At 48.9% G+C, this 24,310-nt stretch overlaps 1 protein-coding gene and 1 long non-coding RNA gene across 4 annotated transcripts; one reads left to right on the top strand and one right to left on the bottom strand.

Annotated features, from left to right (window-relative positions):
- Positions 1 to 4,559: 4,559 nt before the first annotated feature.
- On the bottom strand, positions 4,560 to 16,272 carry LOC309836566. Its single transcript, XR_014298171.1, has 3 exons — positions 16,145 to 16,272; positions 15,676 to 15,824; positions 4,560 to 5,411 (listed from the first exon to the last, which is right to left on the bottom strand). It is a non-coding gene; the product is annotated as an uncharacterized lncRNA (long non-coding RNA).
- TSKS (testis specific serine kinase substrate) lies at positions 5,818 to 19,704 on the top strand (the record flags this gene model as incomplete). Of its 3 annotated transcripts, none has more annotated exons than XM_082676672.1 (11): positions 5,818 to 5,987; positions 6,233 to 6,446; positions 14,046 to 14,141; positions 14,348 to 14,431; positions 14,737 to 14,847; positions 15,421 to 15,689; positions 16,159 to 16,353; positions 17,210 to 17,383; positions 18,060 to 18,195; positions 19,292 to 19,416; positions 19,548 to 19,704. In XM_082676672.1, the coding sequence occupies 11 exons, from the start codon at positions 5,818 to 5,820 to the stop codon at positions 19,702 to 19,704; spliced, it is 1,731 nt and encodes a 576-aa protein (XP_082532798.1). The 3 variants fall into 3 exon arrangements, with proteins under 3 accessions (XP_082532798.1, XP_082532799.1, XP_082532800.1); XM_082676673.1 differs by having other exon boundaries at positions 14,764 to 14,847; XM_082676674.1 differs by having other exon boundaries at positions 14,764 to 14,847; positions 19,249 to 19,416; positions 19,548 to 19,681.
- Positions 19,705 to 24,310: the final 4,606 nt, after the last annotated feature.

Genomic DNA, 24,310 nt, shown 5'->3' on the forward strand with positions numbered 1-24,310 from the left:
GGAGCCAGATAGAGTAAACTCTGGGGTTTTGTTGTGGGGTGAAAGATGTCCTGTTTCTAAGTTCTGTCATGGTAGGTGGGGGAACTCAGTCCTCTCCCAACCCCCTCTAGAGCTCATAAATTAGCCAAAAGTTAATTTTTAAGATTGGCTGTAAAGCAGAGGCGTTCTGGGCACACATAAGGAGTGAGATTGGGAAGAGCCACCCTAACCTGAAAATCCCTGGGACTGTCCCATCCTGCGTGGGGGGTGGATGTGGCGCCACCCACAGGAGCTCATGGACTCATCCCTGCCCATTTAGAGCAGCACTTCCCAGAAGATATACAGTGGGAACCACAAGTACAGTTTTCAGTATACTCCTGCCACGTTAAAAAAAAAAAAAAAGTAAAAAGAAAAGGTGAAATGAATTTTAATAATATATTTCGTTTAACCCCATATACCCAAATATTATCATTTCAACATAGTTGACATTCTTATCTTCCTAAGTCTTTGAAATCTGGTGTTTATACATATAGCACAGCTCAGCTGAGACATGCCACGCCACGTCGCAAGCGCTCAGCAGCCACAAGGCCATTATTGGAAAGCAAAAAATTACAGGACGGGATTTGAGTAAGACCATTCTGGGGTTCAGGGGCTGAGGAGGTGACCCATTACTAAGTTTTAAGACCATGTCATGAACAAGTTCATGTATGGGGTTCTAGATGAGGCTTAGACAAGTCCTTTTTGGTTTCAAGATGGAGCATTGGGACTTACCTCGTGGCTCAGTGGTTAAGAATCCGCCTGCCAATGCAGGGGACACGGGTTCGAGCCCTGGTCCGGGAAGATCCCACATGCCGCGGAGCAACTAAGCCCATGCGCCACAACTACTGAGCCTGCGCTCTAGAACCCACGTGCCACAACTCCTGAGCCCACGTGCCACAGCTGCTGAAGCCCACGTGCCTAGAGCCCACGCTCCACAACACGAGAAGCCACCGCAATGAGAAGCCCGCGCACCGCAACGAAGAGTAGCCCCCACTAGAGAAAGCCCGCACACAGCAACGAAGACCCAACACAGACAAAAAACTAAAAATCAAATCAAATCTTTAAAAAAAAAAAAAAAAGATGGAGCATTAAGAGGGAACCCCAGGAGCTCCTCGAATTGCTCAGGGGTTGAACCACAATAGCTTTTAAGATTTTGACCTGAACAAATTAACTCCTGATTTTCTCCAGAAAAACTACACTCATCCCCAGTCTTCCCATTTTGGCAGCTGGGCCCACCATCAATCACCCAGGCACTCTTGCCAGGACGGACCCCCTCCCGTCCTTCACCCCAAACCAAAGCCAGGACACACCCCAAAGCCGGCCACCTCCTCCCATCCCCACTGCCTCACCTGGTGCAGGCCACCATCACCATCATCTTTTGCCTGGAACCTTGTAGAGACATCCCTGGCCATTCTCCCTGCTTCCATCCTGGCCACTCAGGGTGCTTTTTGCAACATCAGTCAGCTGTGTCCTTCCGCAGCTTAAATGCACCAGACACACCGGCCTCCTCTTGGCCATTAAGACCCTCCAGACTCATTCCTGCCCCCTGCCCACCTCAGCTTTCCCCATGGCTGGCTCATCCTTCAGGTCTCAATGCAATGTCCCCTCTTAGGAGAGAACTTCTGGATTTAGGGATTTAAAGTGACCTCTCGGGACTTCCCTGGCGGTCCAGTGATTAAGATTCTGTGCTTCCACCACAAGGGGCATGGGTTCAATCCCTGGTCAGGGAACTAAAATCCCACATGCCGAGCATCGTGGCCAATAAATAAAGAAATAAAAAAATAAAGTGACCTCTCCGTGTCGTACTTGAACACGTTATCCAGTATTAAAAAAAAAAATGTGTTACAGCAATCCTACTCCTGGGCATATATCCGGGAAAGACGAAACTCTAATTCAAAGATACATGCACTCCAACGTTCATAGCAGCACTATTTACAATAGCCAAGACATGGAAGCAACCTAAATGTCCATCAACAGATGAATGGCTAAGGAAGATGAGGTACATATATACAATGGAATACTGCTCAGCCATGAAAAAGAATGAAATAATGCCATTTGCAGCAACACGGATGGACCGAGAGATAATTACACTAAGTGAAGTAAGTCAGAGAAAGACAAATATCATGTGATATCACTTATATGGGGAATCTAAAAAAATGATACAAAGAACTTACGAAATAGAAATAGACTCACAGACATAGAAAACAAACTTATGGTTACCAAAGGGGAAGGGGGGAGGGATAAATTGGGAATTTGAAATTAACAGGTACACACTACTTTATATAAAATAGATAAACAACAAGGACCTACTATATAGCACAGGGAACTATATTCACTATCTTGTAATAACCTAGAATGGAAAAGAATCTGAAAAAGAATATATATACATATATATATATATATAAAACTGAATTACTTTGCTGTATACCTGAAACACTGTAAATCAACTATACTTCAATTTAAAACATTTTAAGGGACTTCCCTGGTGGTCCAGTGGTTTAGACTCTGCACTCCCAATGCAGGGGGCTTGGATTCAAACCCTGGTTGTGGAACTAAGATCCCACATGCCACGCGGCACAGCCAAAAAATAAAAACACAAAAAAATTTTTTTTAATGTGTTATAGAAATTTTCAAATATACCCCTGCAAAGCAGAAGGGTATAATGCACCCCCATATACCCAGCTCCAACAGTTATCAACATATGACCTTTATTCTTTCATTTATAATCCCCTGCATTTGACTTCCCTACCCCCCACCGGATTATTTTAAAGCAAGCCCCCCCCATGATATCATTTCATCCCCATCACCCAGTTTCTTCTCCAACATTTCACAATGAAAATTTCTAAATATTCAGAAAGTTGAAACAACTGTACAGCAAACACCCATATACCCCATCGCCCCAATGCTGGCATTAACATTTTACTCCACTCGCTTTATCACAAGTCCATCTGGCCTTCCCTTCCTCCATCCATCAATCCATCATGTGTTTTATTTATTTATTTTTATTTATTTATTTATTTTTTTGCGGTACGCGGGCCTCTCACTGTTGTGGCCTCTCCTGTTGCGGAGCACAGGCTCCGGATGCGCAGGCTTAGCGGCCATGGCTTACGGGCCCAGCCGCTCCGCGGCATGTGGGATCTTCCCGGACCGGGGCACGAACCCGTGTCCCCCGCATCAGCAGGCGGACTCTCAACCACTGCGCCACCAGGGAAGCCCCTTTTTTTTTAATTTTTAAAAAATTTATTTATTTTATTTGCTTGCGCCGGGTCTCAGTTGCAGCAGGCGGGCTCCTTAGTTGCAGCTTGCCGGCTCCTTAGTTGCGGCACGTGAATTCTTAGTTGCAGCATGCATGCAGGATCTATTTCCCTGACCAGGGATCGAACCCAAGCCCCCTGCACTGGGAGCGCAGGAGTCTTTTTTTTTTCCCCCAAGTTATCCTAATTTATTTCTTTATTTTAATTTTATTTATTTATTTATTTATGGCTGCGTTGGGTCTTCGTTGCTGCGCGCGGGCTTTCTCTAGTTGCGGCAAGTGGGGGCTACTCTTCGTTGCCGTGCACGGGCTTCTCATTGCGGTGGCTTCTCTTGTTGTGGAGCACGGGTTCTAGGCGAGCAGACTCAGTAGTTGTGGCGCACGGGCTTAGTTGTCCGCAGTATGTGGGATCTTCCCAACCAGGGCTTGAACCCATGTCCCCTGCGTTGGCAGGCAGATTCTTAACCACTGTGCCACGAGGGAAGTCCAAATCCATCATGTATTTTTTTTTTTTTTTTTTTGCAGTACGCAGGCCTCTCACTGTTGTGGCCTCTCCTGTTGCGGAGCACAGGCTCCGGACGCGCAGGCCCAGCGGCCATGGCTCACGGGCCCAGCCGCTCCGCGGCATGTGGGATCCTCCCGGACCGGGGCACGAACCCACGTCCCCTGCATCGGCAGGCGGACGCTCAACCACGGCGCCACCAGGGAAGCCCCCATCATGTATTTTTTTTTTCCCATCACGTATTTTTAATGCATTCAAAGTAAGTTGCAAATAGCACTATTCACAATAGCCAAGATATGGAAACAACCAGGTGGTATATACACACAATGGAATATTATCTGGCCGTGAGAAAAGAGGATACTCTGCTGCTTTCAGCCACGCGGACAGACCCTGAGCACATTATGCTAAGCTAGATAAACCAGACAGAAAAGACAAGTACTGTATGATTTCACTTATACGTGGAATCTTAAAAAGTCTAACCTGTAAAAAAAGATTAAAATGGTGGTTACCAGCAGATAGGGTGTGGGAGATACGATTGATGTTGTTTAAGGGTACAAACTTGCAACAAATAATAAATAAGCCATAGAGATCTAATACACAGTATAGTGAATATAGATAACAATATTGTGCTATAATGATGTGATAATATAGCTACAATGGCAATCATATTATAATATATAAATGTATCAAAGTAAGACACACTTTAAATTTATAAACACTATATGTCTGGGAATTCCCTGGCAGTCCAGTGATTAGGACTTGGCCCAGGTTTGATCCCTGGTCAGGGAACTAAGATCCCACAAGCCGTGCAGCGTGGCAAAAAACAAAACAAAACAACAACAACAAAGTCAAATTTATTCAATAAAAAAACAATTAAAAAACAGAATAAAACAAAGTTGCAGATATCAGTACTCATCAACCCTGTTACGGGTTGCATTACGTCCTGCAAAAGACACTCAAGTCCTAACCCGCAGTAGCTGTGAATTTGGCCTTATTTGGAAATAGGGTCTTTGCAGATGATCAAGTTAAGACATGGTCATTTGGGTGGGCCCTCATCCAATATGTCCAGTTTCTTAAAAGGGGGGAAATTTGGACACAGAGATAAACAGTTCCACAGAGAAGATAGTGTGAAGACACAGGGAGAAGATGGCCATCTACAAACCAAGGAACACCTAAGGATACCAGATACTAGGAGAGAGGCACAGATTCTCCCTCACAGCCTCAGAAGGAACCAACCCTGCTGACACCTTGACCTTGGACTTCTGGCCTGCAGAACTTTCAGACAATAACTATCTATGGTTTAAGACGCTCAGTCTGCAGGACTTTGTTACAGCAGTCCCGGGGTCTAACACAACTCCAAATATTCAACATGCACATAATGAACTACAGTTCAGTGCTTGCTTAGACCCTTTAACAGGCAGAATTCACACACAATAAGAGGCTCAGATCCCAGGTGCGCAAATCGACAAGCTTTGACAAATGTCCACATGGCCATCACCCACTTTTGATTCCCTTTTTATCACGTTCGGACATTTGGTATTTTTGGTTTGTTTCTATTGCCTGCCTGTCCCCTTCCAACCCCCCGTAGAATGTAAGATCCTCCAGCGCTGGTATTCAATCCTCATCGTCCCGCAGATCCTGGGAAAGTGACAAATCCAATGTATTACATGATGAAGTAAGTCTGAATGGGGGGGCTGGGTGACCCCACAGTGAGTTTCAGGGAAAGGTAATTTGGACCCCTCCCAAGAACCAGTGGGTCCGTCCACTCTAAGTTCTGGACTAGAAGGAATTTCACTGTGTTTCTGAAGGGGAGGGACAGATCGGGGTAGAACTAGAATCCTGAACAAGAGTTCACTGAGCCCCCCCGGGGGAACGTGCCAAGTCACGTTTCCCCACCCTTGTGCCCTCCCCCGTTACTGGGGCCCTTTGGTTGGGTCCTTTATGAGGCAGGCTTGTGGGGACAGGGGACCTTGAGGGTCAGTGGTCAGTGTAGGTGGAGAGCCTCAGAGGAAGGAGCCCCTGGGAGCCGGGCCCTCCACAGGCCATGGCGAGCGTGGTGGTGAAGACGATCTGGCAGTCCAAAGAGATCCATGAGGCTGGGGACCCCCCCGCGGGGGTCGAGAGTCGCTCCCAGCTGGTCCCCGAGGCTCCTGGGGGTGTGACCAGCCCAGTCAAAGGGATCTCAAAGAAAAAGAAGGCTGTGTCCTTCCACGGGTGGGTTTGTCACACCCTGTCGGGGGCGGTCCCAGCACCCAGCCCTTGCCTCTGACAGAGCACAAGTCCCACTGTGGGTGCTGGTGGAAAGGGAGGAAAACAGGCAGCAGGGATGGAGGAGAAAGAAGAAAGCAGGCGGCGAGGTTGAAATCAGAGAGAGTAGGGAATGTGCAGACAGGGAGGTGGGAGGGGCCATACCCTGCTGGGGTGGCATCTTGACCCTCCTGCCTGTTTCTCCTCCCTAGGGTGGAGCCTCGGATGTCCTATGAGCCAATGCACTGCTGCCTGAACCTCAAACGGTCCTCAGCCTGCACCAATGTGTCCCTGCTCAACCTGGCCACCATGGAGCTCACCGACTCCTCGGGGACAGACTCAACCGTGGAAGACAGCAGCCTGATGGCATTGCCCGTGCCCATCCCACCCTGGGCTCCAGATGACCCAGACATCACGGAAATACTGGTGAGCGGGCCCTCGGCCGGGCTGGGGAATACGAGGGTTCTCCCCTGGTGGTAGGCAAATACTGAGGATGGGTTTGGGGGGGTGTCTTCTTGATTTGGAATGAGAAGGTTCGTGTCACCCTTTGAGGCCCTACAGTCAGCCATAAATCTGCTCCATCCAGGGTGAATGCTGCCGGCTGCCTGCGAGTTGGTCTTTTGTTCATTCAGTCACTTCCAAATGTCCTGGGTGAAGCTGGAGTCACAGATAGGAATCGGGCCAGGTCCCTGCCCCAGGGAAGCCCCCCGTCTGGTGGGAGTGACAGATACAGACTGGGGTGACAAATTCCATAATGGAGGTAACACTGGGGATCCCAGAAAAGGGCCCCTCAAACCAGGCTAGGGGTATCAGGGAAAACTTCTGGAGGAGGCAGTGTTGGAACTGGGCTTTGACGGATAAGCAGGAGTTCTCTGAGTGGACCACCTCAGACTGTAGGGCAAAACTGGGAGGTGAGCAAGACCTAGGAGAATTTAGAGAATTCCTGACTAGAGCATAGAATGCTACAGCTTGGTCCTTTAACTCTCCCACCAACCTTCACCCCCTGCCAGGCTTCTCCTGGGTCAGACCCTGAACTTGGCTTGACATGGACACTGAGAATTACACTAACAATAATCACGGCCAGAATGATACTAATAAGATTCCCTAGCGGGAATTCCCTGGAGGTCCAGTGGTTAGGATTCCAACCTGCAGTGGGCATGGCTTCAATCCTAGCTCAGGGAACTAAGATCCCGCATGCCACACAGCATGGTCCAAAAAAAAAAAAAAGATTCACTAGCACATACTGAGCACTTTCTGTGTTCCAGGAGCCTCAGTGCCTTCATCTGTAAAATGGAGATGCATGTGTTTGTTCCTTCAAGAAATATTTCTTAAACACCTACAATGTGCCAGGCACTGCTCTAGGAAGAGGAAATATAGCAGCACCCAAAACAGAGTTCTGGAGAGAATTGCACCCATCTCATGAGGTTGTCATGACAATGAAATGAAATTTGTTCATGTAAAATGTTTAGCACAATAGTCAGTTGTATGCACGGAATAGTTAGTTATTATTTTTATCCTCATTTCACAGATGAAGATATTGAGCCCCTTGAAGGTTAATTAGCATACCCAAAGTCATACGGCTTCTAAGTAGTGGAGCCGGGCTTAGGAGTCAGCACCTGCATTGCTGGGGGCAGTAGAGGTCACCGTGGGAGCCCTGAAGAAGGCCTTGGCCCAGCCGACCATGGTCAAGGAAGGCTTTCTAGAAAAGGCAGCACACAAGCTGGATCTTGAAGATAAAGGAAGGCAGAATACAGGGAAGGGTGTTCCACCTAGCTGGAACAGCATACGCAAAAGGGCAGGAGTTGAAAAGAGCCTGGGGAACATGTCCTTGTGGCTAGATTGTGGTGTGTGGGAGAGGTAAGGCTGGCAGGGGGTGGGCACAGGACTCAGAGGCTGAGAAATGTGGGCATTCTCCATTCTCTTGAGGACAATGGGGAGCCACTGAGGGTTCCTGGGCAGGGGACAGGAGCAACACGGCATTTGGGCTCCATACCCATTTACTGAGCATCTGCTATGTTCCAGGCACTGTGCTACATCCCTACGGTGGGGGGGGGGGGCTCTCGTTTTCCTCTCTTAGAGGTTCTGCAAGGAAGATGAAAACAAAAATAAGTGAGGTAGAGAGAGGTGGAGTGACCCCCTGCAAGGTTAGAGAGCTTGTAAGAAGCAGCGTCAGGACCAGAAGCTTAGCGAGTGTGATGCTTTCTTTCCCTAGAAGATGCCTCTGGCCCCGGGTGGGAGACATTTGGAGGGGAGAGATTGGAGGCAGGCAGGCTGGGCAAGGGTCCAGGGTAAGAGGACCAGGTGGAGAGAAGCCAGCAGGCAGAGAGAGAGAGTCCAGGTGGGATGGATGGCCTGGGAGGCGTCCCCTCCCGCCAGAACACTTTCCTCCCCTTCTCTTCCAGCATCGCTCAGGCAGCACTTGCAGAGGTCCGCCTCCCACCGGAGCTATTTCTGAGTCACATCCTCCAGAGGATTGTGATGCCTGAGAAAGAGCCCTGGGCGGCCAAGATCAAGGTCTGATGCAGCTGCGGCTCACTGTGGGGCTGCAAGGGAGCATCAGCCTCTATGGGGCTTCTCCATAAAATGGAAAAAGTACTGTCAGTCAACACCTTAGGGTATGGGCAGGAACCGTGAGGAGGTGGGCAGGAAGAACACAGGCTGGCACACAGCATCTGAGCTACATCGGGAGAGAAATCTGGAGATGGGCAGAGAGGGGGGTGGGGCGGAAACCCAGAGAGAAAGGAGGACAGAGACCCAGAGAGAGGAGGATGGGGACCTGGGGAGGGGGACAGAGACAGAAAACCAGAGCTAGAGGGGGCCAGAGACCCAGAGAAGGAAGGAACGGACACCAGAGAGAGAGGTGGGACAGAGAACTAGAGAGGAAAGGAAGAGAACCTGGGAGCGATGGAGACCCTGGGTGAGAGAGTGATAATTCCCAGACTGGATGGAGGGTCAGCAGAAGAATGGTGAAGCAAACAGCTTTGGCTCCTGGCTTTTTTTTTTTTTTGGCCGTGCTGTGCAGTTTGTGGGATTTTAGTTCCCCGACCAGGAATTGAACCCAGGCCCCTGGCAGTGAGAGCATGGAGTCCTAACCACGGGACCACCAGGGAATTCCCTGGCTCCTGTCTTAAGCTCTGACATCTTTATGAGGCCAAAGGATGCAACTGAGGAGGTAGTATTGCTATGGAGGAAGGTCAGTGCCTCCATGTGGAAATGGCCAGAGCAGGTCTTTTGAGTCCTGCTTGGAACTTGTCCTGCTGTCTACAGATTTCCCTGAGGCTGCTGTAGGGTCTTGGTGCTAAGCCCTTTCCTGGTAGGTCCTGTCGTGTTGTTTATGTTTAACGATGCTGACACTAATCACTGCACTTGGCTTATGGATCCTATCATCTTCTTGACCTTTCCTCACCACCATCTGAGCAAGGTATCCTCATTCCCATTTGACAAGAAGGGAAACCAAGGCAGGCTCGGAGTGGGGAATTGGATTGTCCAGTTGCATGGCATGTGGATGGCCAAGGAGAGGTTTATCCCCAGGTTTGGCTCCCCACCACCACCATGCCATTCGCTTTTTTAGCCAAGGCTAGCAGTGAAGCTAAAACTCACCTCCAGGGACCCTAGCTGCATTTTCTCTTTTCCCAAGTATTGACCAAGGGCCTTTCTGGGTTAGCCTGTGTTCCTCCTAACAGCAGCCCTGTGAGGGTAGTTGTTAGTCCCTCCCCATTTTACAGGTAGGGAAACAGAGGCTTAGAGAGGTGAAGTCCCCTCCCTGAGGTCACACAGCTAGTAAGTGGAAGAACTGAGTTGACTCCAGAACCTGCTCCCCTAGTTTCCCAGAACAGCTACCTATGGGAAATCCAAGACCGTTGGGTCTTCAGTTTAAAAATATCACAGCTATTGCTGTGAAACAAATGATTCCCGACCTTAAAACAACAGACCTGGAGTGGCTTAATTGGGTGGTTCTGGCTTAGGGTCTCTCATGAGGTTGTAGTCAAGATTTTGGCAGGGGCTGCAGTCATCTGAAGGCTTGATTGGAGCTGGAGGTTGGGCTTCCAAGATGGCGCACTCACATGGCTCTTGGTTGGAGGCCTCAGTTCCTTGCCACACGGGCCTCTCCATAGGTAGTTGCTTAGAACATGGCAACTATCAGTCTCCAGAGTAAGAGTGAGCAAGAAGGAAGACATGGTTCCTCTTACGAACTCATTTCTTAAGTCACATACCGTCACTTCTGCCTTATTCTATTTACTAGGTATGAGTCACTAAGTCCAGCTGACACTCAAGTGACAGGAATAAGGCTGCACATTTTAAAAGAGCCTCAAAAACTTTGTGGGCATATTTTAAACCACCATGGTTTTGTGTGGGTTTTATTGGTTTTAAATTTTTTTCTTTTTTGTAGGTGCCCTTCACCAGGATGAGCAAGTTCCCTTGTGCTTCTAGTTTGTTGAGTGTTTTTATCATGAAAGGGCATTGGATTTTGTCAAATGCTATTTCTCTATTCATTGACATGATTGTATTTTTTCCCCCTATTATTTCACTAATACAGAATGTTACATGGGTTAATTTTCACGTTGAACCAATTTTGCATTCCTGGGATAAATCCTACTTGGCATGGTGTATAATCCTTTTTATACGCTGCTGGACTTGGTTTGCTAGTATTCTGTTGAAAATTTTGTGGCTGCTTTCAGAAGGAATATGGATCTGTAGTTTTATTATCTGGTGATGTCTTTGGTTTTGGTATCAGGGTAACATTGGCCTCATAGAATGAGTTAGTTCCCTCCTCTTCTGTTTTGTTTGTTTTCTGGTGTTTTTTTTTTTGTTTTGTTTTGTTTGTTTTTTGGTGAAGGGTTTGAGATGAATTGGCAGCAACTCTTTTTCAAATGTTTGGTAGAATTCAGCAGTGAAGCCATCTGGGCTTTTTTTATTGGAAGTTTTAAAATTACTAACTCACCTCTTTACTTATTACAGGTCTATCCAGATGTCCGAGCTCTTCTTGAGTTAGTGTTTTGCTAGGAATTTGTCCATTTCATCTAGATTATCAAGTTTGATGACATACAATTGTTCATAGTGTTCCCTTTTCATCTTTTGATGAAACATACAATTTTTGATGACATACAATTGTTCATAGTGTTCCCTTTTCATCTTTTCTCTTTCCCTAAGATTGGTAGTAATGTCCTCTTTCCTTCCTGATTTTAGTAATTTGAGCCTTCTTCCTCTTTTTCATGGTCAGTCTAGCTTAAAACTTGTCAATTTTGTTGACCTTTTCAAAAAACCAACTTCTGGTTTTGTTGATTTTTCTCTACTGTTTTTCTATTCTCTATTTCATTTTTTTCCACTCTAATCTTTATTATTTCCTTCATTCTGCTAGCTTTGGGTTAAGTTGTCCCTTCTTTTTCTAGTTTCTTAAGGTGGAAGATTAGGTTACTGATCTTAAGTTCTTTTACTTTTTTTATTTTTGCGGTACATGGGCCTCTCACTGCTGTGGCCTCTCCCGTTGCGGAGCACAGGCTCCGGATGCATAGGCTCAGCAGCCATGGCTCACGGGCCCAGCCGCTCCGCGGCATGTGGGATCCTCCTGGACCAGGGCACGAACCCGTGTCCCCTGCATCGGCAGGCGGACTCTCAACCACTGCACCACCAGGGAAGCCCTTAAGTTCTTTTTTGATGTAGGTGTTTACAGCTCTAAATTTCCCTCAAAGTATTGCCTCTGCTGCATCCCACAAGTTTTGGTATGTTATGTTTTCATTTTCCCTCATTCCTAAGTATAATTTCTCTTGTGATTTCTTCTTCTACCCATTGGCTGTTTATGAGTGTGTTGTTTAATTTCCATATATTTGTGGGTTTCTCAAATTTCTTTCTGCTATTGATTCCTGATTTCATTCTACTGAGGTCATTGAGGTCAGAAAACACACTTTGTTTTCAAATCCTTTTAAATTTATTGAGACTTGTTTTGTCACTTAATATATGGTCTGTCCTCGACCATATGAACAACGTTCAATTTCACTTGAGAAGAAGGTGTATTCTTTTGTTGGGTGGAATGTTCTGTAGGTGCCTGTTAGGTCTGGTTGGTTTATAGTGTTGTCCAAGTCTTCTATCTCCTTGTTGATCTAGTTGTTCAATCCATTCTTGAAAGTGAGGTATTGTAGTCTCCAACCATTACTGTTAAATTGTCAATTTCTCCCTTCAATTCTGTCAGTGTCTTTTTTTTCTTTTTGGCCACACTGTGGGGCTTGCAGATCTTAGTTCCCTGAGCAGGGATTGAAACTGGGCCCTCAGCAGTGAAAGCACAGAGTCCTAACCACTGGACTGCCAGGGAATTCCCAATTTGACAGGTTTTGATTCATGTGTTTTGAAGCTCTATTAGGTGCATATATATTTATGATTGTTATAATCCCCTCAATGACGTGACTCATAGTTTTGGCCAGTCTGGAGGGGTGGAATTTGGGGCTTCCTGACTCCACCATTTTGCTGATGTCACCTTAATACAATATGTCTTATCACCCTTGTTCTGCAGAGCAGTTATGCAGGAAATGTGGAGTTGCTCCCACTTTACCATGGAGAAAGCTTGCTCTCTCTTTTCTCTTTGTGTATTAGTTCAACAGCGGTGAAAGAAACCAAAAGAGCTGGTGGAAGCAGGATAGTTTGCTGCTCACATAAATGTCTCAAGTATAGCAGGTCTCTGCAAATGCAGTAGGTTAGAGGCTCCAGTGTTCTGGGGGCTCAGCTATTAAGCCACAAGTTCGGCTGCTGTAACAAAAAGGTACAAAGTAGCATAGTTTCAACAAGATGGAAAATGTTCTCTTGGTTACATGTATAAAAGTATTCATAAGTGGTTGGAATTAAGTATGGCGGCTTCACAGCGTTGAGGATTCAGTTTGTTTTTTTTTTGGCAGTATGCGGGCCTCTCACTGCTGTGGCCTTTCCCGTTGCGGAGCACAGGCTCCGGACGCGCAGGCTCAGCGGCCATGGCTCACGGGCCCAGCCGCTCCGCGGCATGTGGGATCCTCCCGGACCGGGGCACGAACCCGCGTCCCCTACATCAGCAGGTGGACTCTCAACCACTGAGCCACCAGGGAAGCCCCAGTCTTCTTTTATATTGTGTCCTCCATCTCATGGTCCAAGATGGCTGCTCTGGCTTTAGCTATCAACATGGTAGGGAGAGAGAAAGGGAGGTGTGCTACTTTTCTTTATTAAAGGCATGACTTGGAAATTGCCTGCATTATCTCCACTCATATTCCACATGGCCACACCTGGCTGTAAAGGCAGCTGGGAATTGTCGTCTTTGGCTGAGCAGTGAGGTACCAGGCTAACTCTTCTATAAATGTGGGAATGGGAGAGTGGAGATCCATGATAGATATTCATCCCTCCTGAGCCAGTTTGTTTGACAGGAGTCACAAAGCATTTTATGGTGACATAAGGTAGCAATGAACAGAGGCCATATGGCGTCATGGTTTGAAACAAAGGCTCTGAGCATAAATTCTGACAAGGTCACCTCCTGTCTCGTGTACCCGGGAGTACAAGGGACATCCCCTCTCTGGGCCTCATTTGCCTCGCTTGCAAAATGGGGCAAATAACCTCAAAAGGTGTGGTTGTGAGGAATAAAAAGGAAAATGTGGGTAAGAGCTTGGCCTGGTGCATCGTGAGTGCTTATATCTGGAAAGTGGGTTATCTTTGGAATTCTCCACTGCCTGGAGGGAAAGACAGGCATGTGTTTTAACAGTTTATCTTATTTATGTATGTGGACCCCAAAGGCATTTATCTCAGGTTAAGACCAACCTCCTTCTCCCCCATGTCTGAGCTTCCCACCCCCGACTCCCTCCTGGATCCTACTTATTTTTCTTGCCATCCGCTAAGCAGAAAACGAGGCTGCCCCCCCGGTTTTATACCAAGAATCAAAGAGGCGCAGCCCTGGCCCCAAATTCCACAGCTATTCCAGGGCAGAATCCAGGTGTAAAGCTAGTTCTAGACTTTCTCTTGTGGTTGGGGTTTGCTCCCACGCACCCACTGACCCACCTGTCTCCCATTCTTCCCCAGAGCTGGGTTAACAGTGGATTGGTCCACGCCAAAGATTCCATCACCAGCTTGAAGGAAAAGACCACCCGGGTTAACCAGCACGTGCACACGCTGCAGGTCGTGAGGACCACCCGCCCCCTCCCGCAACATCTCCTCTTCCTCCAGGGTCACGTTGCCCTCTTAGAGCTATCCTCCAACTCAATGCACCCATAGCCCAGTTGGGGAGAATGAGGCTCAGAAGGGAAAGGAAGCTTCCCACCTCTCCTCCCCACGGGGTGTCTCCTTGAGGCCCTGGCTAACCTCTCCTCCCTTCCATGCTCCAGAGTGAGTGTTCTGTGCTGAGTGAGAATCTAGAGAGGAGGCGGCAAGAGGCGGAAGAACTAGAAGGGTACTGTAGTCAACTCAAGGTAAGCCGCTGTGGGGCAGGAACGGGGCGGGAGTAGGAAGCGTAAGTAGGAAGAGGGTGAGAGGAAGAGCGGAGGAATGGAGTGGTGGACAGGAGAGAGGTGGGGTGAAGTGGAAAAGGAGTATGGCAGAGGTCCGAGGAAGAACCATTTCTTTAGCCAAGGGAACCAAGCCGGGAAGGGGCAGACCAATAAGCAGAAGGCAGACCTTGCGGAAGGAGGGGGCGTGCCTTAAACGCGGGGGGTGGAGGCTATATGGAAAATAGCGAGGGTAAGGGTTGGGAGGTGGAACTGGAATGCGAAGGCAGGTGCCCTGCCCTGGTGTCCTGACCCAGGAGAACTGCCGGAAGGTGACCCGGTCGGTGGAAGATGCTGAAATAAAAACCAACGTCCTGAAGCAGAACTCTGCCCTGCTGGAGGTAAGGGGGAGGTGTCTAAGGGTTTGAGGAAGGTACTCAAGTAACCGAGGTACTTGAGGTAGACTTCAGGTGGGACTTCTCGCCCTGCCACCACCACCACCACACTGCCCCTTCATGTTCATGGTCATACTTTTCCATGCACAGTCATATTCAAGTCCCGGAGAGAGGGATTCGTATCGGACTTGGAGTGGGAATGCCTGTCCTGCCCACATACCCACTCATTTCCCACCAAAATGTTGGAAAAGCTTCAGCTGTTCTTCCTAAACAGGAGGGACTGGAATTGGATGCCTTCGAGGATTAGAGTGAGGGTGGAGGGATAGATGGAGACAAAGAGGCAGGCATTCAGTCCAAGGTGAGTTGGACTCCAGCTGGGCTTCGAATGGGGCATCCCTCCCTAGTAACAGCAAGCGGGAGTCCATCAGGACTTCAGGTGGGACTTCCCGATATCCCGTGTCCACATCCATTCACTTTCCAGCCTCAGGAATTCACTGGGCGGATTTGGTGGTGGAGGCGGTGGTAGTGGTGGGAGGCAAGGGGCCGGACGCAGTAACCCTGCCCTCTTTCCCCGCCCAGGAGAAGCTGCGCTACCTCCAGATGCAGGATGAGACGCCCAGGAGGCAGGAGGCTGAGCTGCAGGGGCTGGAGGCTGGCCTCTCCCGCCACGGCCTGGGCCTCGCCACCCAGCCCCCAGGCTGCTCCAGCCCGCCAGGGAGCCCCGACGGATCCCCACGACGGCGAGGCCTGGCCCCAGGCGGCTGGGGAATGGGGCCCCGGGCAGGGGAGGGCCCCATCGTGAGCGAGCAGGAGTTGCAGAAGGTCTCTGCCTACCTTGAGGAGCTGAGGTGAGTGGGATCCTGGGATGGGCCCAGGGGGTGGAGCCTCGAAGAGGAGCGTTCTGGGGGCGGTGACCCGGAAGGGCAGGACTTCGAAGAACCGAGTTTTGAACATAGGGCCCACGGTGGCAGGGGGGTCCGCGTCTGGTGAAAATGAGGTGGGCGGGTTTTGGGACGTGGCAGGTCTTTGGAGGCTCCAACTCCGGGGGACAGGGTTGGCGCGAGCGGTATCTTGAGGAGGCAGTGTCTGGAGGAGCTGATGTGGGGCTGGGAGGCAGGCCGAGAGAAGGCCAGGATACCTGATAAGGGGATAGAGGCAGGGTTCTGGAGGACATGAGAGGATCCCAATAAATGAACAGGACAGGAGAATTCGGGGACAGGGTGGGTCCGGAGCCACGGGCGTGGTCTTGGCGGGGCGCGGCGGACGGGGGCGTATTCAAACCTAGCCCTGACGCGTTCCTTACCTCTACCCTTACAGGAGGGAGGTGTCCTCACTGACCGCCCGGTGGCATCAGGAGGAGGGGGCCGTGCAGGAGGCCCTACGGCTGCTCGGGGGCCTAGGCGGCAGGATCGACAGCTTCCTGGGCCAGTGGGAGCGAGCGCAGCGCGAGCAGGCTCAGGCCGCGCGGGGCCTGCAAGAGCTGCGGGGCCGCACGGAAGAGCTGTGCACCATGTGAGGACCCAGACTAGCGCACGGGGCGGGGAGGTGGGAGGGCGGAGCCTTGAGGGAAAGGGGTGGGCCAATCAGCTGGAGCCAATCGGGTGGAGCGCATATACTGACAGGTGGAAACCCCAGTTAGAGAGTAGGGAGGGGCGTGTTATACCTAAGAAGCACTGAGGGGCGGAGCCACTTAGAGAAGAGGTGAGTTCCACACCTTACAAGGACAAGGGGCGGAGCCAAGCAGGAACAAGGGAAACCAATTAGAGAACAGGGAGGTACATTCCCGACAATAAAATGCAAAAGGAGGTACCAATCAGAGCAGAGGGGGCAAGGCAGAGCGGGGTATTGAAAACTGGGTGGAGACAGAGGTGCTGGGCTAATTTTGGGTGGAGCCTTGCTGGGACTACAGGTTTCCCTGCCATCCAAAAGTAGAGCAGTTCCTGTGAAACCTTCGGTAAGCCAAAATAGCATAAAGCGAAGAAGCAATTACCTTAGAATACATCTTGCTAACAGATGCACAAAATAAATTGAGATAAAGCACAGGTGGCCATAGACAACACAGTTCAAAGCTATGGTGGCTTGGTGCTGAGATACTGAGTGTAGTTCTCGGAGAAGGGGCTTGGTGGCGCCACTCTCGCTGCTTGGAGCGTGTCCTGCTCCTGTAACAGCTTGCTACAAAACAAATGCTTTGCGCTTTTTTGCATAAAAGGGCAAATCCTCTTCGGACTTCTTTTGGTTAGTGAAAACAGGTACTAATGTAGGCCTTTTGTAAAAATGAAGTGGGGTAAAGCGAACTTTCAAAAATCGGAGGATGCCTGTATACTGTTGGAGAAGCGACCTCACTGTACTGTTTACTCTCACACCGCAGGGTGGAGCGGTCAGCAGTGTCTGTGGCTTCACTGAGGAGCGAACTGGAGGCGCTGAGCCCAGTGAAACCGATTCTGGAGGAGCTTGGGCGGCACTTTCAGAGCTCTCGTAGAGGGTCTGACTTCTCTATGAACCTGGATCGGGCCCCCCAAGGCTCCTGTGCCCGCTGTGCCAGGTAAGGGGGCAGCGCCTGGCTCCAGGTGCATTCTGCATCGTACTGAGGACCAAGCATTGAAGGAGATGAGACTTTAGCAAGAGTGGAGAGGGAAATTCATTGTGGGAGACAGGGCATCCCCATGTATTGCAGGATGGGCCAGTCTCGCGGCATTATGGGAGTCACATTTCTTCCCTCCCCACAAGGTGAAGTCAGTGTCTTGTGGAACGCAAGAAAGACTTGATGTTTTTCGAGCATCTTGGATTTCCAGTGCATTGTGGGAAGGCTGGGCAGTGGTACTGGGTGGGAGGCAGGTTTTCTCAGTGCATCGTAGGGAAATGAGACCTTGGGGTGTTGGAAGTCGACAGATACCATGCTTGATCTGTGTTAGGAAGGGTGCAGAGCATTTCCAATACAACATGGGATCGGTTTTAACTAGTGCATTGTGGGAAATGTGAGTTTTTGATGAACCGAGGACCGTGTGGTGGAAGTCCCCAGGCACTGTGAGATCTCCCCACGCTGTGGAAACCAGAGCATACCAGATGAACTGTAGTTTGGGCCCAGTGCATGGTGGGAAGGTTGCCTGGGTGCATAGTGGAAACGGGACCTGGGTGGATGCTGGGGAGATGGGCATGGTGTATCCTGGGAATGGAGTTGGTCCGAGGCCTCTTTCACCTGGTGACTACCCCTCCCCCAGCCAGGGACAGCAGTTGTCCACGGAGTTCTTGCAGCAGCTGCTGGAGCGAGCGCTGACCCCGCTAGTGGACGAGGTGAAGCAGAAGGGCCTGGTTCCTGCCTGCCCCAGCTGCCAGAGGCTACACAAGAAGATTCTGGTACCAAGGACCATGGGCCACTATGCCCCACTTTTTGGTCAGGGCAGGGCGGGGGAGCCCCAGGCACAAGGACACTTCTGGTGTGTGGCAGGATGGGAAGGATGAGCTGTGGGCAGGAGGTGTTGGGGGAACACTTGGCTCTAATACTTCGGGACGGGGTGAGAGGGGAGCTGTTTGGTGTCTAGTGAGTCATAGGTCAATCATTATGGAAGCTTGGGTGATGGATATGGGCCCAAAGCATGATGGGACATGGATCTGGTGCACTGTGGGACAGAGGAGACAAACACCAGTCTATAGCTTCATGGAATATAAGCCTGATTTTCTATGAGACTTAAGAGAGGCAATGCATTATATGGGATCACTGAGATCAGAGAGGGGACCCAGCGAATAGCAGGTCACAGTAAGCTAATGCATTATGGGAAATGGAACCACAGCTCTTCGTGAGGCATTGCACACAGACTCAGGCCCAATAACTGATGGAACTTGAGGCTGGTGTACATTCTGAAACATAGAGATCTAGTATATTATGGGATATTGGCCTACTGTATGATGGGATATGAGTTGTAGTGGGTGAAACAGACAAAAGAGACAGTAACAGACAGTCATGTGGCAGATCTAGAGGACTAAGACATGATAGGACATGGGGGCTGGTACATTGTGGGATATAGGGAACCAGAGCACTGAGGACTATTACTGTGACTGAGAGGCTGGGGGTCACATCCCATAATGTGAATTATGGGATGTAGATGATCCCCATGTGATAGGATACCGGGGCCCAGACATCAAATGCATGATGGCTCATGGGCATTAGGGGACAATGTGATAGATGCTGATTTACTGCTTACAGGGACAAAGAAGGCCAGTGCAGTAGGGGACAGATAGTGGGACAGACACAAGTCTAGTGCACAATGGGACTTGGGAGGCCCAGTGCACTGTGGGATGCTGGGGTCAGCCTCAGGCTCAAGGCATGATGGGATACTCTGGGGGAGGAATGCGTACCCTAGGGGACCCTGCCCTTTGCCCTCCACGATCCAGATCCCCCTCCACTCCCAGCCCAGTCCAGCAAGCCTAACAGCACCTACACTCCTCTCCCCAGGAGCTGGAGCGCCAGGCCTTGGCCAAACATGTCAGGGCAGAGGCCCTGAGCTCCACCCTTCGGCTGGCCCAAGACGAAGCCTTGCGGGCCAAGAACCTGCTGCTGACGGACAAGATGAAGCCAGAGTGAGGAAGGAGGCTGAGGGCATGGGAGGAGGGTGAGGTCTTGCGGAAAGGGCTTGAGTCACCCCCGGCTTCCACACCAGCCCTGAGGCATCGGGCCTCCCGAGTACTAACTGCCCACTCTCTCGTTACAGGGAGAAGGTGGCCGCTCTGGACTATCTACACTTGAAGATGTGCTCTCTCCACGATCAACTCAGCAACCTGCCACTCGAGGGGTCCATGGGGACAATGGGGAGAGGAAATGATGGGGGAACTCCCCCAAAACGTGGGGGCCCAACCCCTGAGCAATAAATGGCCCCTCATGCTGGCATGAATTCCATCTCCTTTTCGGCACCAGAAGAGGGCCAGTAAAATTGCACACGCGCCATGCACCAGCCTCTGTGCTCACTATGACTTGGTCCTCAGCCAACAGGGTGTCGATGGTGGTACAGTTCTTTAGTTTCTTGGGTTTTTGTTGTCTTTTATTATTTATTTATTTATTTGCTTTTTTTATTTGGCTGCACCGGGTCTTAGTTGCTGCTTACAGGATCTTTTAGTTGCGGCATGCGGGATCTTTGTTGCGGCATGCGGGATCTAGTTCCCTGACCAGGGATCGAACCCAGGCCCTCTGCATTGGGGGCTCAGAGTCTTAACCACTGGACCACCAGGGAAGTCCAGTACAGTTCTTTGAAAAGGAGGCAGGGGGTAGAAATAAGGTTCTGTGGTGCAGTTTGAGCCTGTCAAGCCAACATTTTTTAGGATGACTTTTACTAGATAATGATATTGTCTACCACTGTGTAAAAAAACTACCCTCCCCTCCAAAAAACTTAGCTGCTTATAACATATTATCTTACATCTCTGAGGGTCAGGAATCTGGGAGTGGCATAGCTGGATGGTACAGGCTCAGGGTCCTCAAGAGTTTTCGGTCAGGATATCAGCTGGGGCTGCTGTCACCTGAAGGCTTGCCTGGGGCTGGATGTTATACTTCCAAGATGGCGTATTCACATGGCTTTTGGTTGGAGGCCTCAGTTTCTCTTGGCAGCTAACTTCCCCCAGGGCAAGCAGTCTAAGAACAAGCAGGAAGCTAAGATGCCTTTAATGACCTAGTCTTCGAAGTTGCATACCATCATTTTCTCTTTTTATATTCACTAGAACTGAGTCACTAAGTCCAGATCATACTCACAGGGTGTGTCAAAGAATTTGCAGACATATTTTTAAGAGAATGTCAATTTGTGTATATATTTTAAACCACCACACTAATACTATTTTTAAATGTACAGTTGAAATATAAACAGAAAAGTTCACAAGTTAAAAGTGAACAGCTTAGGGCTTCCCTGGTGGCGCAGTGGTTGAGAGTCCGCCTGACAATGCAGAGGACACAGGTTCGTGCCCCGGTCCAGGAAGATCACACATGCCGCAGAGCGGCTAGGCCTGTGAGCCATGGCCGTTGAGCCTGCGCGTCCGGAGCCTGTGCTCCGCAACGGGAGAGGCCACAACAGTGAGAGGCCCGTGTACCACAAAAAAAAAAAAAAAAAAAAAGAATCTGCCTGCCAATGGAGGGGAAGCGGGTTCAAGCCCTAGTCTGGGAAGATTCCACATGCCGCGGAGCAACTAAGCCCGTGCGCCACAACTACTGAGCCTGTGCTCTAGAGCCCCCAAGCCACAACTACTGAGCCTGTGTGCCACAACTACTGAAGCCCGCGGGCCTAGAGCCTGCGCTCTGCAGCAAGAGAAGCCACCGCAATGAGAAGCCTGTGCGCAGCAACAAAGACCCAATGCAGCCAAAAATAAATAAATTTTTTTAAAAAGCCAGTCGTTTAAAAAAAAGTGAACAGGGCTTCCCTGGTGGCGCAGTGGTTGAGAGTTCGCCTGCCGATGCAGGGGACACGGGTTCGTGCCCTGGTCCGGGAAGATCCCACATGCCACGGAGCGGCTAGGCCTGTGAGCCATGGTCACTGAGCCTGCACGTCGGGAGCCTGTGCTCCGCAACGGGAGAGGCCACAACAGTGAGAGGCCCGCATACCGCAAAAAAAAAAAAAAAAAAAAAAAAGTGAACAGCTCAATGAATTCATGAAGTGGACATGTTTGTGTAACCACCACCGAGATTTAGAAACTACACCTGACCAGCATTCCCTGAACCTCAATCATTACCCTTTCCTTCTACCCCAAAGGTAACCCCTATTCTTCTAATACCATTGCAATAAGGTAAGAAAAGAGAGACTATAGGATAGGAAAGGAAGAAAACTATCATTATTCTGAGATGGCATAACGGTACATATAATCAAAGAGAATCCAACGGAATCTATAAATTACTAAAAATCAGTGAGTTTAGCAAGGAAGCTGAATAAAAGGTGACATAAAAAAAAATCTCTGTATGCCAGTGATGAAAGTTTAGAAAATGAAAAACTTTCAAAGGTGCTATTTCTAAGTAGCGTAAAACTAAAAAATGTCTAGGAATCCAACAAAAGATAAGTTATGATCTCTACATCAAACTTTAAAATATTATTGCGAGAAGTTAAAGACCTTAACAAATGGGGAATTATACCATATTCATGGTTTATAAGATGTCATTATAAAGATGTTACTTCTCTCTGATTGATTTATAGATTTGAAGATAGCAGGTATGAGATTTATTAATGTGGTTCTGTTTGTACCAACAAGACAGTGGGAACTGGGGGATCTAAAATCTCTCAGAGGATGAATAATTATTCTCATTTTATATAGTGCTATGGACTCTGTGTCCCTCAAAATTCATATGTTCAAGCCCTAATCCCCAATGGGGTGGTATTTAGAGATGGGGCCGTTGGGAGGTAATCAGATGACGTCATGAGGGTGGAGCCTCAGGATGGGATTAGTGCCTTTTTAAGAAGACAGTCTCTCTCCCTACCACGTGAGAATACAGCAAGAAGGCAGCCATCTGCAAACAAGGAAGCAAGCTTTTCACCAGGCACTAAATCTGCCAGCACTTTGCCCTGGGATTTCCCAGCCTCCCAAACTGTGAGAAATAAATTGTTTAAACTACCCAGTGTCTGGAATTTTGTTATAGCAGCCTGAACTGAGGAAGCTACAGAGGAGGAACTAGGTCCAGAGAGGTTAAATTATTTACACAAGGATACATAGTTAATGGGTAAAAGAACCAGAATTACAACATTTTATATTCCTCCTAGAGACAATGAATGTATTCTAGGGATAACAGTAATCCCATTTTCCCCCTACACGGATATCATTTCACTGAAGTTCAAGCAGATGAACACCTAATCCCAGAATCCCATTTTGGGGATCTGTTTCCTGAGGTCACTCTTTGCACCAAGAACCACAGCAGTCAAGACTCAACTGAGGGACTTCCCTGGCAGTCCAGTGGTTAAGACTCCATGCTTCCACTGCAGGGGGCACAGGTTAGATCCCTGGTCATGGAACTAAGGTTCTGCAAGCCACACGGCGCAGCCAAAAAATAGAAAATTTTAAAAATTAAAATTAAAAAAATGGTAAACATGGTAAAAGACTCAACTGAATATCACTATCCTTGTGGCCATTTTTAGTGCCCTAAAGGTTAATTGCAGTAGTACTTGATCCCCCAAGTCACTTATTTCAGTTGGAACCTCATCACAGTCAACGTGGATGCTAATATATGATTTACCATGATGCCACTGCAGAGTACGGATTACTAGCATCCCATTTTTTGGCAAAGAGCTCATCGCTACGTTCAAATCCTAAAAAAACAACTAAACCACCTCCAAACCCCATCTTTTGACAATCTGCTTCTTGCCAATATTGATGTCAGCCAAGATATATTCAGGAGGGCTTCCCTGGTGGTGCAGTGGTTAAGAATCCGCCTGCCAATGCAGAAGACACGGGTTCGATTCCTGGTCCGGGAAGATCCCACATGCCGCGGAAAAACTAAGCCCGTGTGCCATAACTACTGAGCCTGTGCGCCTAGAGCCCTTGCTCTGCAACAAGAGAAGCCACAGCAATGAGAAGCCCGTGCACCACAACGAAGACCCAACGCAGCCATAAATAAATAAATAAAATAAAATAAGATATATTCAGGAGACAGAAATCACACCAGTTATTTTCACAGAGATGATTTCATATAAAGAAATGTTACTTAGGTATGAAGTGTTGGTAACCAGGTAACTGAAAAGGCAGAAAGAGAGCCCTATGCTATCACGGTCGTAGTAACTACAGGAAGCAGCTAACACCCCTGGTGCAGGAAAACAAAGGATATAGGTTAGAATTATGAAAACTAAACACTTGGATGAGAGGCTCACTGAAGATGAAACTCAGACCATGAGGAGGAGGGGATTGTTCAGATGGTGCAGGTGTATCTGACCTCAGAGGACCACCAGGGACTAGGACCTTCCTTGGAAGCACCCTGAAATGGTGCTGGCATCTGTGAGGGTGTGCAAGATTTGGAAAAACCGCAAACTAGATTTAGCAGCTGCTACAGGAAGGAACTGCCTCATCTGGGGTAAAGAAGCTGTGCTGGGTGATGCTGATGAGAACAAGAAACTGACAGGAAATAAGCAGAGAGCAAACCGGAAGAGCCCAGTCCCACTGCTTCCTCCAGGCTCTACAGTCCCTTTGGTGCCCCCTATTGGCAGAGTCGAACACAGCCAGTTGGCAAAGAAGAAGTGCGGTTTGCAGTGTCCCAGAGTCCCAGATTCACAAGGGAGTGAATTTGAAACCAAGAGATAATAGCTTAATAACTGTGCCCACATAACTGTAGTGCGTGCCAAGGACTAGCGGCTATGAGTAATCCAATTCCGTACCCCTAAGGCTCAAATGTATCTTTTAAAGCATGCTTGAATACCTGAGAGTAATTATTTTCCTGGATAGCTAGTCTGAATGTTGTGTTGATGTTAATTCTATACAAGTTCCATTGTGGTTTTAATGCAAATTCAATCAAAATCCCAATGAG

The sequence above is a fragment of the Grampus griseus genome, assembly GCF_964374135.1.
Source record: "Grampus griseus genome assembly, chromosome: 19".
NCBI classification, from domain to species: Eukaryota; Metazoa; Chordata; class Mammalia; order Artiodactyla; family Delphinidae; genus Grampus; species Grampus griseus.